Source organism: Melitaea cinxia, chromosome 14, assembly GCF_905220565.1.
Source record: "Melitaea cinxia chromosome 14, ilMelCinx1.1, whole genome shotgun sequence".
NCBI lineage: Eukaryota > Metazoa > Arthropoda > Insecta > Lepidoptera > Nymphalidae > Melitaea > Melitaea cinxia.
Window position 1 is genome coordinate 7,673,409 of NC_059407.1, and position 14,754 is coordinate 7,688,162.

General features: G+C 35.4%; 1 protein-coding gene across 1 annotated transcript in view; it reads left to right on the forward strand.

The window, feature by feature from the left end:
* The window catches only part of LOC123659646 (coiled-coil domain-containing protein 93), a 17,690-nt gene continuing 2,936 nt past the window's right edge, over nt 1–14,754 (forward strand). The window contains exons 1-9 of the mRNA XM_045594846.1: nt 1–38; nt 7,372–7,735; nt 7,943–8,151; nt 8,372–8,639; nt 11,363–11,524; nt 12,672–12,719; nt 13,270–13,571; nt 13,940–14,059; nt 14,286–14,515. Coding sequence (XP_045450802.1) covers nt 7,652–7,735; nt 7,943–8,151; nt 8,372–8,639; nt 11,363–11,524; nt 12,672–12,719; nt 13,270–13,571; nt 13,940–14,059; nt 14,286–14,515 — 1,423 coding nt within the window. The 5' untranslated portion in view covers nt 1–38; nt 7,372–7,651. The remainder of the gene's footprint in view (nt 39–7,371; nt 7,736–7,942; nt 8,152–8,371; nt 8,640–11,362; nt 11,525–12,671; nt 12,720–13,269; nt 13,572–13,939; nt 14,060–14,285; nt 14,516–14,754) is intronic.

Sequence of the window (14,754 nt, forward strand, 5' to 3'; positions counted from 1 at the left end):
AGTTTATTCGAATGAGTTCGAATGTCTATTTTTTATTGGTGCCAGTGATGCCATATCTACCAACTTTTTGGTAGATCTACCAATTTTCACTTCAGTCTACCTATCTACCGCCTTAGACCTAAAAACTACCAATTTTTGTAAATTAGTTTGTCATAAACATTTTTTGAATATCATATCAAAAATTGACCGCTCCAGCGGGATTCGAACCCGCGTCTCCGACTGACCGTGTCGGCGCTCTAGCCAATTAAACTATGGAACGATGTACCCGCCAGAGCGAAATTCCTGATATGGATATTCATTAGGAATTCCTAATGTGTGGGTAACACAAAAATAAAAATCGTACATATTAAGAATAGCATGGTGTCGTCTCCTGTCAAAGATTTTCATTGTAATATGAAACTTTGAATAGTTACGGGTCTCTGTAAAGAACTCACTATAGACGGCGCCACGGTTCGCTTAAACCGAAAATAAAAATCATCATATCAGGAATTTCGCTCTGGCGGGTACATCGTTCCATAGCTTAATTGGCTAGAGCGCCGACACGGTCAGTCGGAGACGCGGGTTCGAATCCCACTGGAGCGGTCAATTTTTGATATGATATTCAAAAAATGTTTAGAATTCCTAATGTGTGGGTAACACAAAAATAAAAATCGTACATATTAGTTTGTCATATCACCACTGAATTATTTTTAGGACTATGCCCAGAAAACATAACCGAATTGGACAGAGAGTGGAAGAACTTTCATTTCACAGAAAAAAATGTGCATCCTACACCTGGAGAATTCTGGGATCATGTTTCATCCATTAAAAAAGGAAACAGGTCTCCAATGTTTCCCCTGCTATGCGAATTCGTGAGAAAATTACTCGCACTTCCATATAGTAGCGCTAACGTTGAGAGATTGTTTTCTGCAATTAATAATATGAACCGTACCGTAAACCGTAGGCAAATTCTCGAGCACAGCCTCAAAATGGCGATCCATAATAGGGATGCGAATGTTATTGACGATGTGCTCGCGAAACTGGCGGCGGGCGCTGTTTTAGAAAAATGAGAGTGGCCGTCGACAATGCGGTAAATTAACAATGTAGAGCAACACAATGTGAAGTATAAAGCTTGTAGTGTGTTATAAAATAGTAATGGAGCATGTAGCAAAAAAAAAGAAAAAACCCATAGCTGTAAATAATTATCTTAATTATTAATCTACATAAATATATATGTATATATAGGTATATATATATCTCACGGTCAGTTTTGGATTCACCATCGAATTAGAGAAAATAAGCTTTAGTTCGTAATTTGAAGCATGCAATGTTGAAAATAATACGCCTCAACGCTTGAAAATTAAAAAAGGCATGGGCACTCAAGAGTCTATGGATGTAAACATTAAAAAAAATATATACATATATATATATATATATATATATATATATATATATATATATATATATATATATATATATATGAAAACCTTCCAGAGAAATATAATTTGCACGGATACTCTAGAGGGATCGTTGCGTACTAAAAGATTCATAGCAAACGTCGGGCAGCCTAGCCAGAACATTTAAATTTTTCAATAAAAATATGTATAATTTCCAAAAATAAACATTTTTAGAACAGTTCATGCATTTTTAATCTTAAAAAATCTTCTAAATTGAGGTGGTAGATCTACCAATTTTGCATTTTACATTCTACCAACTTCTACCAACATTTGGCACATAATCTACTAATTTTCCAAAATTCGGGTTGGCAACACTGATTGGTGCAGATCAAAGAATATAGTACTCTCTCTCTACCGAGTTTTTTTCGCGCCTTAGTGGTTTTGGCTAACACACGTATTAGAGAGATTTTGGTGTTTTATTTTCATTTCTTTCGTTAATTTACTGTAAAAATAGTCTGTTTTTTATAATCATTGTATTTTACTCTCATTACTGGTTGTTGTAAGTGTTTGTAGTTAGTTATTTATTATTTTTTTAACTTAAATTTATTTTAGTTTAGAAATAAGTTTTTTAATTCAATATGGAGGTCGATCGACCTCCTGATCCCCCCGATCCTGGGATTTTTAACAATATCCCTGATCCCTCTTTATCTAATACATCTTCCGAATCTCGTAAACGACCGAATGAACATATTTTAACTGATATAGCATCTAAGAAAATAATTGTCAACCCGGCCACTGCAAATCCGTCCATCCAATCTATTTACGTACACCCATCTTTCTCTGAAGGTCCTAAAAAATACTCAGGTGATGATAAAGGCCCTTTCATCGTTCAGGTGTCGCGGGAAGTAACTGAGCCCTCCTCAGGTACTACTCTCCGTGCGATACAGTTTGGGCAATTTTTACATAAACATAAAATCAGCTCCGTCGTAAAAGACGGAGTGAAAAATCTAGGCAGAAATAAAATCTCTGTTCAATTTGATTCCGCTGATGCAGCCAATTCATTTTTAAATAACCCCATTCTAAGCCTCTGCAAATATAATGCCTTTATCCCGACATATAATATATCTCGAATGGGTTTAGTTAAAGGAGTTCCCGTGGACTGGTCGATGGAGGAATTCGTCGACTCATTAGAACTTCCGGCTGGATGCGGTGAAGTTGTGAAAGCGAGACGTATGAATCGCAAAGTTCTCAATGAGGGAGTCATCACCTGGGTTCCTACCCAATCCATAGTTTTGACCTTTAGGGGACAAATATTGCCCACTAAAATTTTCTCCTATCACACTGCACTTCCTGTAGAAACCTACAACCTTCCTACTATCATGTGTCTCAGTTGTTGCCGCTACGGGCATGTTAAAAATCAATGCAGATCGAAACCGAGGTGCTACAAATGTTCACAGCAACATGGTGGAGATTCATGTGATGTCACTAAGGACAATGCTTCTTGTGTTCATTGCTCAGGAACGCATTTCGCTACAGACAAAGGTTGCCCTGAGTATTCGCGACAACACTCGATTAAATTAGAAATGGCCGCTAGTAATAGTTCATATTTCGAAGCATCCACTAAATTTCCTCCTGTTCGTAGATCCTACGCGGAGATTACTAAAGAAGTATCCTCCCCGTCCTTACATATTTCTCTAAACCCCCACAATGCCAGCCCTTCCTCAAACAATTCCATCTCCTCCTACCGCAAAACCGTAGTCCGTTCTGCTCGCCCCTCTTCCGCTCTTGGGAAAGGGTACGATAGACAAGCCCACCAAGCCATTATTGGCAGCTGTCCTTCCACCACTCCTAACGGTTGCGCTATTAATGAAAACAATAACACTCCTTCCTTTAGAAACTCCTCAAACCTTTTAGAAATGCTTACTGAACTAATCCTTAGTATGGTTGTTTCATGCAGTGATGTTCCCCTACCGTCCAACGTTGCCCTTAACCTTTCCAAACTAGCTAATCTTGCTAATAATGTTTCCGACCAGCTTCCTTCAGTGGAACTGCCAGAGCATTCGTCCTAAAAAACATGAACTCATTTCCCTCATCAATCAGCATAGTCCGTCCATTATTGCCATCTCTGAAACATGGTTAGTTCCTGGTTCTCGGTTTCGGGTCCCAGGTTTCTCCTGTTTGAGGGATGACAGAAGTGATGGATATGCAGGTTGTGCCCTTTTTATCCGCCATTTTATCCCATTTTCTCAAATCCCCCTCCCTCCCAGCCAGCACTTTAGTGCTGTTGCTGTGAGATCCTTAAACATTTCTATCCTTTCTATATATATACCTCATCCTTCTTCTTCCCTATTTCCAGATCTTCGCTCTGTCTTTTCTATACTACCTCCTCCTGTCCTTATAATGGGTGACTTTAACGCTCATCACACTGCATGGGGCTGTCATTCCTGTGATAGATATGCTCACTTATTGGTGGACATTGTTGATGATGTCAATCTTTGCATCCTTAATGATGGTTCGCCTACTCGTAGGGTTTTCCCTTCGCAAAACCCCGGGTCTGCAGTAGATTTGTCCTTATCGTCTCCCTCTCTTGCTTCACAACTTTCATGGAATATCCTTTCTTCCACTTTTGGCAGTGACCACTTTCCTATCGTCTTATCTCTTAATCAAAGTTCCACTTCTTCTATTATCTCAAATCCTAATCCCCTATTAAAATATTCCCTCAAAAATGTAAATTGGTCTGACTTTGCCAGTTCTGTTGATGACATATTGGACGCTATCCCAGGTTTTATAGGTGGTGAAAATATCATTCTCTGTTACGAATCATTTGTCAATGCTCTTACAACTGCCGCCGATTTTCATTTTCCTAAGAAACATTTTCCCAAAAAACAGGTGCTTTCCACTCCCTGGTGGGATGAGGAATGCACTCGTGTATCTAAACAAAGAACAGAGGCAGAGTCTATGTATTCTGTGTCTATGTCCCCTTTTAATTTTTTACATTATAAACGGTTAGACGCTAAATTGAAAAGATTAGTGTCGAAAAAGAAAAAATGCTGCTGGGTTGATTTTTGTGAATCACTTTCTCCGCGATCTCCTTCTTCAGTAGTTTGGACAAAACTTAAAAAATTTCGTCGTTCCCTCATTTCAAGTAATAATTCTTCTAATGATCCATCAGAATGGCTTAACAATTTTGCTGACAAACTTGCTCCTCCCTTTGTTCCTCACCAGAGCAACTTTCTTCCTTCTCTTCCAAAACCTATCTCAGACGAAATGGATGCTCCATTTTCCTTCTCTGAGCTCCAGTGTGCTTTGTCTGGGCTTACAGACTCCTCTCCTGGAGAAGATGGCATTCCCTACTCTTTTATAAAAAACTTAAATCATAAATCTCAAGTTATATTTTTAAACATAATTAATGGATTTTATACAACAGGCGTTCTTCCAGACTCTTGGAAAACACAAATAGTTTTACCAATTTTAAAACCAGGCAAAAATCCGTCAGATTCAAATTCCTACAGACCCATCGCCCTTTCATCTACTTTAGCGAAAATTACAGAGCATCTGTTGAAGAACCGTTTGGAATGGGTAATGGAAAGTAGAAATATTCTCTCTCCCTCTCAATTTGGCTTTCGAAAGGGACTGAGCACAATGGATAGTCTCAGCATTCTCACCACAGATATTCGAATAGCCTTTGCAAAAGGAGAGTACCTTGTGGGTGTATTCCTAGACATAAATTCTGCATATGACAATGTTCTTCTCGCGGTACTCAGGCAAAAACTGCATCAGCTGGGTATTCCACCGAGGATGATACATTTCATATGTAATTTACTTTTCTGCAGATCAATATCTGTAAGATTCCAAAACGTCTCTCTTCCCCCCAGACTTGTCTGGAAAGGTCTCCCTCAAGGCTCCGTCCTTAGTCCTTTACTTTATAGCATCTACACCTCTGATCTCGAATTATCTGTCAACAATTTTTGCAACATTTTACAATACGCTGATGACATTGCCATATATTATCGATCAAATTCAGTCGATGATATCACATTTAGGGTTAACTCTGCTTTGCATTATCTAGGCCAGTGGCTGTCTGACCATGGCTTATCTTTATCGATAACCAAAAGCCAGGCAGTTGCTTTCTCTAGAAAAAGAATCGTCCCTGTCTTCGATTTTCATTATGGAGGTCAGCGCATTGACCTCGTAGATAAGGCTAAATTTCTGGGAGTTATTCTCGATAACCGACTTAATGGATTTTCTCATACAGAGCATATTCTTAAAAAATGTGAAAAAGGTATCAATGCCCTTCGGGCAGTTTCAGGCGTTTGGTGGGGAGCTCACCCATATTCTCAAAAACTCCTCTACAATGCCATAGTTCGTAGCCATATGGACTATGGTTTATTCGTTTTAGACCCTATTATTAAATCAGCTTCAGAAAAACTAAATAAAATACAATACAAATGCCTTAGAATCATTCTGGGTGCTATGAAATCTACACCTACGAATGCTCTGCAGGTTGAATGCGTTGACCCTCCGTTGCAAATAAGGAGACAATTCCTTTGTGATCGGTTTGTCAGCAAAATGTTACAGCTATCTTCACATCCTCTTTGGAGTCGTTTAAGCGAACTATCACAAATTCACAATCCCAACAAACCCGAATCATGTCTTTTGAATAGCTTCCTGTACTTTACTAAACTTCCAAATCCATATATTCAACTGCCTATAAATCCTCTTTTTTCTATTCCCTATAAAGCCCTTGTATATCGTCCTGTCATTGTTACGAACCTTGGTCTTATCAAAGGTTCCCCGAACACTAAGTCTCTCTTTAATTATGTAGTTCATCAAAATTGGTCCGATCATCTACTTATTTATACCGATGCGTCTAAACTGTCAGCAGATAGCTGCGTTGGCGCAGCCTGCTGGATCCCAAAATTCAAAATTATTTTACAGTTTAAGTGCCCGCCTGAATCATCGGTCTTCACCGGTGAAGCCGTCGCTATTTTGGAAGCTATTTTATATGCCCACTCCCATGATTTAAGACAAACCGTAATTTTGACTGACTCCTTAAGTTGCCTATTAGCAATTAAGGAAAACCCGTTTCGTAGCAGAAAAAGATTTGTCATTATTTTAAAGATCAGGGAAGTTTTGTTTTTATGTCATCAGAAAGGATTGCAGATCACTCTTGTTTGGATTCCCAGTCACTCTGATATTCCCGGCAACGAGACTGCGGATTCATGTGCCAAATCTGCCATCCAAATCGGCTCCCATGCTCACTATAAAAATTTCTGTTATGATCTTGGTGTTGCAGCGAATACTCGGTTGGCCAATTCGTGGACATCATCTTGGATATCATCCAAAATGATAAAAGGTAAATACTATGCGAGCCTGCAACCAGAAATCCCTAGACGACCATGGTTTTTCCGTTTTAGACACGCCGATCGCTGGGTCACTTCGACCATTTGCAGGTTGCGTTTAGGTCACGCGTGCACACCTAGACATCTCGCAAAAATTAGAGTACGGGACCATTCACTCTGTGAATGCGGCTTAGATGAAGGATCCCCATCCCATATCCTGTTTAATTGCCCCAAACTCCTTCATCCGTTGTATGACGTACTCCCTCCTGAAGTTCCCCGCCCTATAAATGTTGAATCTTTATTAATGTTTGTGTTTAGTCCTCTGTGTTCGTTTTTATGTAAATATATTAAATATAATAAAATTAAATTGTAAATATTACAATGTATATATATATATATATATATTTAGTACAATGTTATATACTTATAAATATTTTTATATTTTTGTACATTTTGTATTATTAGTATTGTGAATAAATACATACTATTTTCGTGTTTCTTCAAAATTTAACTAAATTGTATTCTCAAATCCACCGAAAAAATAACAATCTCCTTCGTGTGTTCTCCATCCCACGTGACATTGGCGAAATGATATGTGTCAAACTGACACAACTAAAAGCCATTAAGCAAAGAACTGAACTCTCTCTACCGAGAGGTGCAGATTAATACTTCCATTAAGCAAAGAACTGATTAATACTTTAGACAATGGAAATTCGATGAATATACTTAAAGAACTGCCTTAATTTGACATAAAACCTCATCTTACAAGTTATTGGATGTTGTTTATAGCTATTTATTAAGTTTGTGGCTTTATGATAAAAAAAAAAAATTTCACTAATAACTTAAGAAACGAATTTATTGAAATCCTATTTGGTGGATGCTTTCTTAGTTTAATTTAATATTATTGTTATCGCAAATTTATTTTAACTAAAAATGTCTACAAAACAGAAAAATATATTTACTCGAAGTAAACCGTTATTGAACATTTATAGTGGCTTAGATCAAGAAGGCAAAGAGGTAATACAATAAATAATAAAATAATAATAATAATCTTTATTTATAATATTCATTATGGCTAACCAATTGCATGTAATTAAATAATTATTGGGTTTAATGCATATCTGTTGTGCCAGTAGGGCACTGTCGATTTAGCCACTGTAATATAGGTGAAGAAGATTCCTAAAATACATGTTTAATTTTTTTTATATTACCTTAAAAAATTAGGTAGAAGTACGTGAAGATGCTGAGCAACTTGTGAAATGGCACGAAATATCAGATGCTCTCGTTGCTGCGGGATATTACAGAGCACAACTCCAAGGATTATCAGCATTTGATAAAATTGTGGGAGGATTAACTTGGTGCATTGAACTGTGTGACATTGATATGGATATCAGTTTGTTATTTGAAGAGAATCTCACTATAGGCAAGAAAATGTACGTACCCATTATGAAATGTTAATTGGTATGAACTAATAAAACACAGAGTAGAAAATATAAAAAGAGTACTATATGCACTACTAATCAATTCCTATATAATCCTTCAGTTTATAATTACTATTATATTTTTAATAAACAGGAATGTATATGAAAATTAATGTATATTAAGTCATTTAGTGCTATAAATAAATAAAATAAATATAAATTTTTTTTTTAGAGCTTTAACAGAAAAAATTGTAAAGGTACTGCCAAGTATGAAGTGCCCTTATATAATTGAGCCTCATCAAATACAAGGTCTAGACTTTATAAATATTTATCCATTAGTACAGTGGTTGATTAAATACTCAAGTGAATTTAGAGAAGCCAAAGAGGATGAACTGCGAAAATTTGCAGTCTTGCAATATGAAAAAGATCATATTTTTGAAGCGGATCGTGCTTACTTCCTTCAAAATGAAAAGTTGTTAAGAAACCTTCTTGCTGTGCAGGTAATTTCTTACGATAAGGATATTCAGACACTAGCTCCGACTCCAGCGTGGCTGGCACTAAGTACAGTTTAAAATTTATTGTGGTTCTGTGTCTGTAATTTAATCACACTAAATACACCTAGAGTGTTCTTTAGAAGTGGGAGACGTCACGGAACGAAATTATGCCAATGAACGGTCTAATTTTGAGGTTAGGTTAGTTTTTTTTTTACTAGTCACGCTAGATTACCGCTGGAGTCACGCTAGTGTCTGAATATCCTCAGCTAATTTCTTAATATTAATATTGTAAACACTTTTGAAATTATCATGCAGAAATAATTTGTTTATCTAGGTAATTGTAGATCCCAAATAGAATTTAACCATCTATGTAAGTAAAGCGGTGAAACTGTTAACTCAATTTATTTTCAAAGTTTCTATAGATTGATGTAATTTATAGATTGAAATGATGTATATTTTTTATACCAAAATCAAATTCTAAACATTTTTTAATTTATATCAAAAATCGACCGTACCAGCGGGATCCAGCGGAACAATTTTTGATATGATATTAAAAAATGTTTAGAATTTCCTAATGTGTGGGTAACACAAAAATAAAAATCGTAGAAATTAAAAATTTAATTTACTTGTGTATTTCATTATCATGACTTTTTAACCGGCATCAAAAAAAGGAGGAGGTTACTCAATTCGACCGTATACATATATATATTTTTTTAAATGAATGTTCGAGGATAACTCTGTCGTTTATGAACCGATTTTGATAACTATTTTTTTAAATAATATTATTTTTTTGGAAAGGAGATATCCCTAGTTTGGTACCATGATAAGGAAACCAGAATCTGATGATGGGATCCCAGAGAAATCGAAGGAAACTCTCGAAAATCCCCATAACTTTTTACTGGGTGTACCGATTTTGATGATTTTTAATTTAATCGAAAGCCGATGTTTCTAATGGGCATGTAGTCCATTTAAATTTCATCGAGATCTAATTACAACTTTTGGAGTAATCTTTGATAAGGCGTATTTACTTGACTAATTTTTCGTCCACCTACGTTGTATTACTTGTCGAAATAATTGAAGTCGGTTGTTCTTCGGTTGCCTGCAAACACAATTATGTTTAGAGAATTTATATATTTTGTTATAAGAAGACAGTTGACAATTTAAATTGAATGAATTACACTTACAAAAAGAATTTACAAAAAATACACTTATAACAGCTATGGTCTTCTTATACTCTTCAGCAGTTTTGAAGAGAATGTGGAATAGGTTTTTATTAATTATCTTAAATCTCAAATCTTCATTGACAGTTGTCACCATGATGGTTTGGAGAAGCTTCGATAGTTGATTCACATTCTCTATGCCATTGACAACAATAAGGCAGAAGTTTATTTGGTTTGGGATGATCAGTAACGCATGATTCATCCGTTAGGTCCAAGGGCAAGGTGTTGAAACAGTTTTTCGTGATGGTTTTTTGCGCCTCAGGGCCTTCTTGCTGCTATTAGATAATGGGGCTAAGATCTAGACTAGGAAAAACCTAATTAGAAAAACCGAATTATGGGGTTTTTGGGTGTGGAGGGCGGAGGGTGTAGGGGAATCTATACAAGGTAACACTGTCACACCTCAAAATTTGAAAAAACGCATGTGAAATGTGAAAATAACGTGTGAAAGCTACGAAATTCTTCTTCTAACCTCAAAACTTTAACCATGGATATCTCCATAACCATGGGGTTCCGAGGTGTGACAGTGGTACCAGGGGTAGCGTTCCCCCCCCCTTTCCCCCCATGGTCCTTAAATTCGGTTTTTCCTAATCTAAAGCTTTACTGATAATGGTACCCTTTGCCATGGTGGAGGATCAGAATGTTGAGGGATGTCTTCCAGTACAGCTATTTCTAGCAAGTTACTAGTTTTGTTTGATTGGTCAACATATGAGTTGCAAAGGTCAACATCGGAATATTTTCGTCTTTTTGACTTATGCTAAAACAGGCTTCTGTGGAAGATCTGCAGAACTCGTTTTTTTTCCAGTAAGATTTTCTACCATGGGAGGCTAGTCATCAAATCCCAAGGTATTGGTTGGTGGGCAATTTATTTTTAGTCAGGCTAGTAACATTTTCCAAAGAAACAATTTAAGTTGGTAGGCAGTAAACAGTGTTGTTGTGTTTCTATCAGGTTCAATTTGTTGAAATATGAGGGCAGTAGAAAGTGTCACTTAGTGCCGACTACAAACTAATGTTCATTTGAGCCTTGCTAACACACACTTCACTTTAGCTTCAGTTTGTTGTTGTTGTTAAGCTTGTAGCAGAGGAAACAATTTTTGTTTCAAGACAAATCTTCCAGAACACACTAATTTGTGACGTGACAGATGAAAATTAATGCCCCCTATGCCAATTAATTAAATATTACTACAAGGTGGAAAGGGCAAAACTGCAAAAGAAGGGTGGGGAGACCGAAAAGACCATGGGCGGACGATATAACCCAATTATTAGGAAAGGACTGGCAAACTATCGGCAAGGACAGAGATGAGTGAAAATGACTGAAGAAGGCCTTCACCTGAGGAGGGGTCCATATCTAATAGCAAAAAACTCTTACTAACATTTAGACAATAAGCAAACCATTAATAACTAACTAAACACTAACAAACAAATACCAACATTTGAAATGGAAATTAAAACAAAGGGTTATTATGCCAATTAAAAAAAATATTGATATGAAATATATTTATTTAATTTCAGAATCTTTACAAGCCATGTAGAGTAAGAAAGAGGAAAGGAGCTCTACCTGCTGATGAAATGGAACAAGTAAATTCTGTCCTATCTGAGTATGACCAGCGTATGTTGATGCATGTGTCTAACAATCAAGATGAAGCAAAACAAGATGAGGGACTTGATTTCCTGGTTAGTGTAATATGTAAAATATTTTTGATGAAGTTAAAAGATAACTTTCTAAAGAAAAAAAGGAGTCTCCTTCTGTCACTATTAATCTTGTTTAGAAACTTCTTATTTATATAGTATGAACTTATTTATTATTAACTATTTACTACTACTTATTATTAACTATGTATGTATGTATATGTATGTATGTATGTATGTATGTATGTATGTATGTATGTAAACAGTCTATCTATATAGGTATGTATATGTCTATTTATTGAGTTGTTGTTTGAAATTAAACTTTACACTTACACCGTCAATATAGCATCTCCTTTGTGCTAAGGTTGCCTGGAAGAGATTGCTTTTAAGCAATAAGGCTGCCTTTTGTACATTTTTTTTCTACTAATTATTGTTAATGTTGCTTGTTTATTTTATTTCCTTTTTGGTGTACAATAAAGTGTAAATAAATAAATGAAATAAAATAGTCATTTTTGATGTTTTGAGTTATTGCTTACATTTTTATTAAGATGAATTGCTGTACCCTACGCTGCAGGAAATATCTTATTCAAAATTTGAAACAGCCCTACTGTTAAAGTATTTTGCTCATACAATCAAAATTAAATAATATTGTTCTCAACTATAATGTAGGAACACATTCCTGTGGTAAATAAGGTATCCAGCAAAGCTTTTGGCAGGCGGGGTCCAGTGTGGGATGTTGCAGGCATCCATAAGCTTTATCAAATCTTAAAAAGAGTTTGTCCCCAAGGCATCTCACAAGTAGATCTTTATATTTTTTTGTGATATTTACCCGAATTTCACTCATTATAATGAAACAATTTTTTCCAATTTTATCACGGTTTATTAGGTTTTTTACATGCCTAACTTTTCGGATACAGTACAGCAACCATGGTTACTTTTCCGTGAACATGGTTTCTTCGTTATAAAAAGTAGATTTTTGTTTAAAAATATAAAAAAAAAATATTTTTTATTTTGTTTAGTCCTACTTAAAACCATAGAGGGGTAGAATTTCTAAAAACCATGAATTTCAAAATTGTTAATTATTTATTAAATATGTTTTATTTTGAGAATGTGATAATTTTATCTCCATGCAATATAATTTAAATTGACCCAATAACGTAACATAAGTGTTAATTTATCTATAACATTTCAGTATGATTATGAGAAATCTCTCGCTGATCCTTCGGAAATCACTACAGAAGTAAGTTTCATTAAGTTTTTGTTATATATATTTTTTAATGTGAGTAATATTTTAAATAAGAATTTGCAGACCCAAAAAGTCCTAAGATTTGCTGGTAGAAAATACTTTAGTATTAAACTTAACTTTTGTACAATTCAATACTGTGTTGTGCAATAAAACTTTAATAAATAAATATATGCTGTGTGGCTACGGCACTAAAGAATTTAGCCACCCCTTCTCTTCCCGTGGGTGTCGTAAGAGGCGACTAAGGGATAACAAGGTTCCACAACCACCTTGGAACTTAAGAAGCCGACCGATGGCGGGATAACCATCCAACTGCTGGCTTTGAAATACACAGGCCGAAGACGGGCAGCAGCGTCTTAGGTGCGACAAAGCCAGTACTGCGGTCACCAACCCGCCTGCCCAGCGTGGTGACTATGGCAAAACACATGAGTTCACGTTATTTTTGGCGTAAACTTGTGGAGGCCTATGTCCAGCAGTGGACTGTATAGGCTGTAATGTATGTGTAATGTAAATAAATATATCAATAACTTAAGTTTGCATGTTGTAGATGGAAAGATATATAAATGATAAAGAATATAGTGAGGACACCGCAAATACTAAAGTTCATTATGTCGTATTGCATTCAGAGCTTACCGGCGATGTGCCTAAAGAATTGGAAGCTAGGGAAAAAGCTAAGTACTCTGAAGATATAGAAAAATTGACTAAAGCCATAGATACAATGGAAAAAGAGTTTGAGGTTGTAAGAAAAGACCATGAAAAAAGAATGGAGGAAGCAAAAGCTAAATACTCTGATGTATTAAACAAATTGAAGAAATTAACTAAAAACTTAATGAAAACAGACGACTATAGGTAACACAGTTTACTAACTAACTTTCCAAATAATTAAAATTAATAATTTAAAAGTATTGTTAAATATTTTATGAAACTAATAGACTGTTGTTTTTACCTATCTTAAAAAATAATGTAATGTTTTTTTTGTTCTGTCCCGTTACGCTCATTTTAGGCTTGCGCATCTTCCTCTCTTCCACTCGATTGGCCTATGCGTCCGAGGAGATGTTTTGTTATGACGTTGTCACGTTAAACTATCGTCCGTAAACCGACTTTACAGACAACCAATGTTTTTTAAAGTTTTGATTTCATAAAATACATATTTATTTAAATATATTATATATATATATATAAAGTTTAAATATATATTTCAATATTTTTTATTACAGTGACAAAAGTTTGAAAGAATTCTATAAATCCCTAAAGGATCTTGCAAAGGAAAGAAATGAGTTGATGACATTAATTCAATACAGGGAAAAGGAACATAAAAAGCTCGAAGAGACGCTAAGGTATTTTATGCTAAGGATTTTTAGTTCATGTTAAAGTGGCTACCATCTCTTAACTGTAATAATGATCTGGTATTGTACTCACATATTTAAAAATTGATTATTTCTAATTAAAATAACGCAAATTCTATTAATCATAATTATGATTTATTTTGTTATTTTCACCTATATCGACTCCTCAACTAAATTAAATTGTAACTAAAACAGTTTGTCAAAACCCCTCTTTTAGAGAAGCCAAAGAACCAACTAAAGAAATTGAAGAAAGACCTCTTTCACCAGCGGAATTAAAAGAGTTTCAAGAGCGGGAAAGGAAACTAAAAGACTTTATAAGCAGCGTGCGAGTAGAACTAGGTCACTTGAATAGACAAGTTCTGAGGTACACCGTGGCTATAGACGAAGTGCCCGGCGCCGCTGAACTGCTGCAATATGAGAAGAGATTCGTTGAACTGTACAATCAAGGTAAAATATTTTTTTTAAATAATAAATATTAAGCATAATAATAATAATAACTCTTTATTGTTCACCAAGAGTGAGCAAAGTTACAAAAAATGAAAACAGGAAAGGAGGAAAGTACAAAAGGCGGCCTTATCGCTAATGAGCGATCTCTCCAAGGCAACCTTTGGGCAGAGAAAATGAGCATTTTTTATGATATAATAAAAATAACATTATTGCATAGTAAATATTACAATAAAAACACG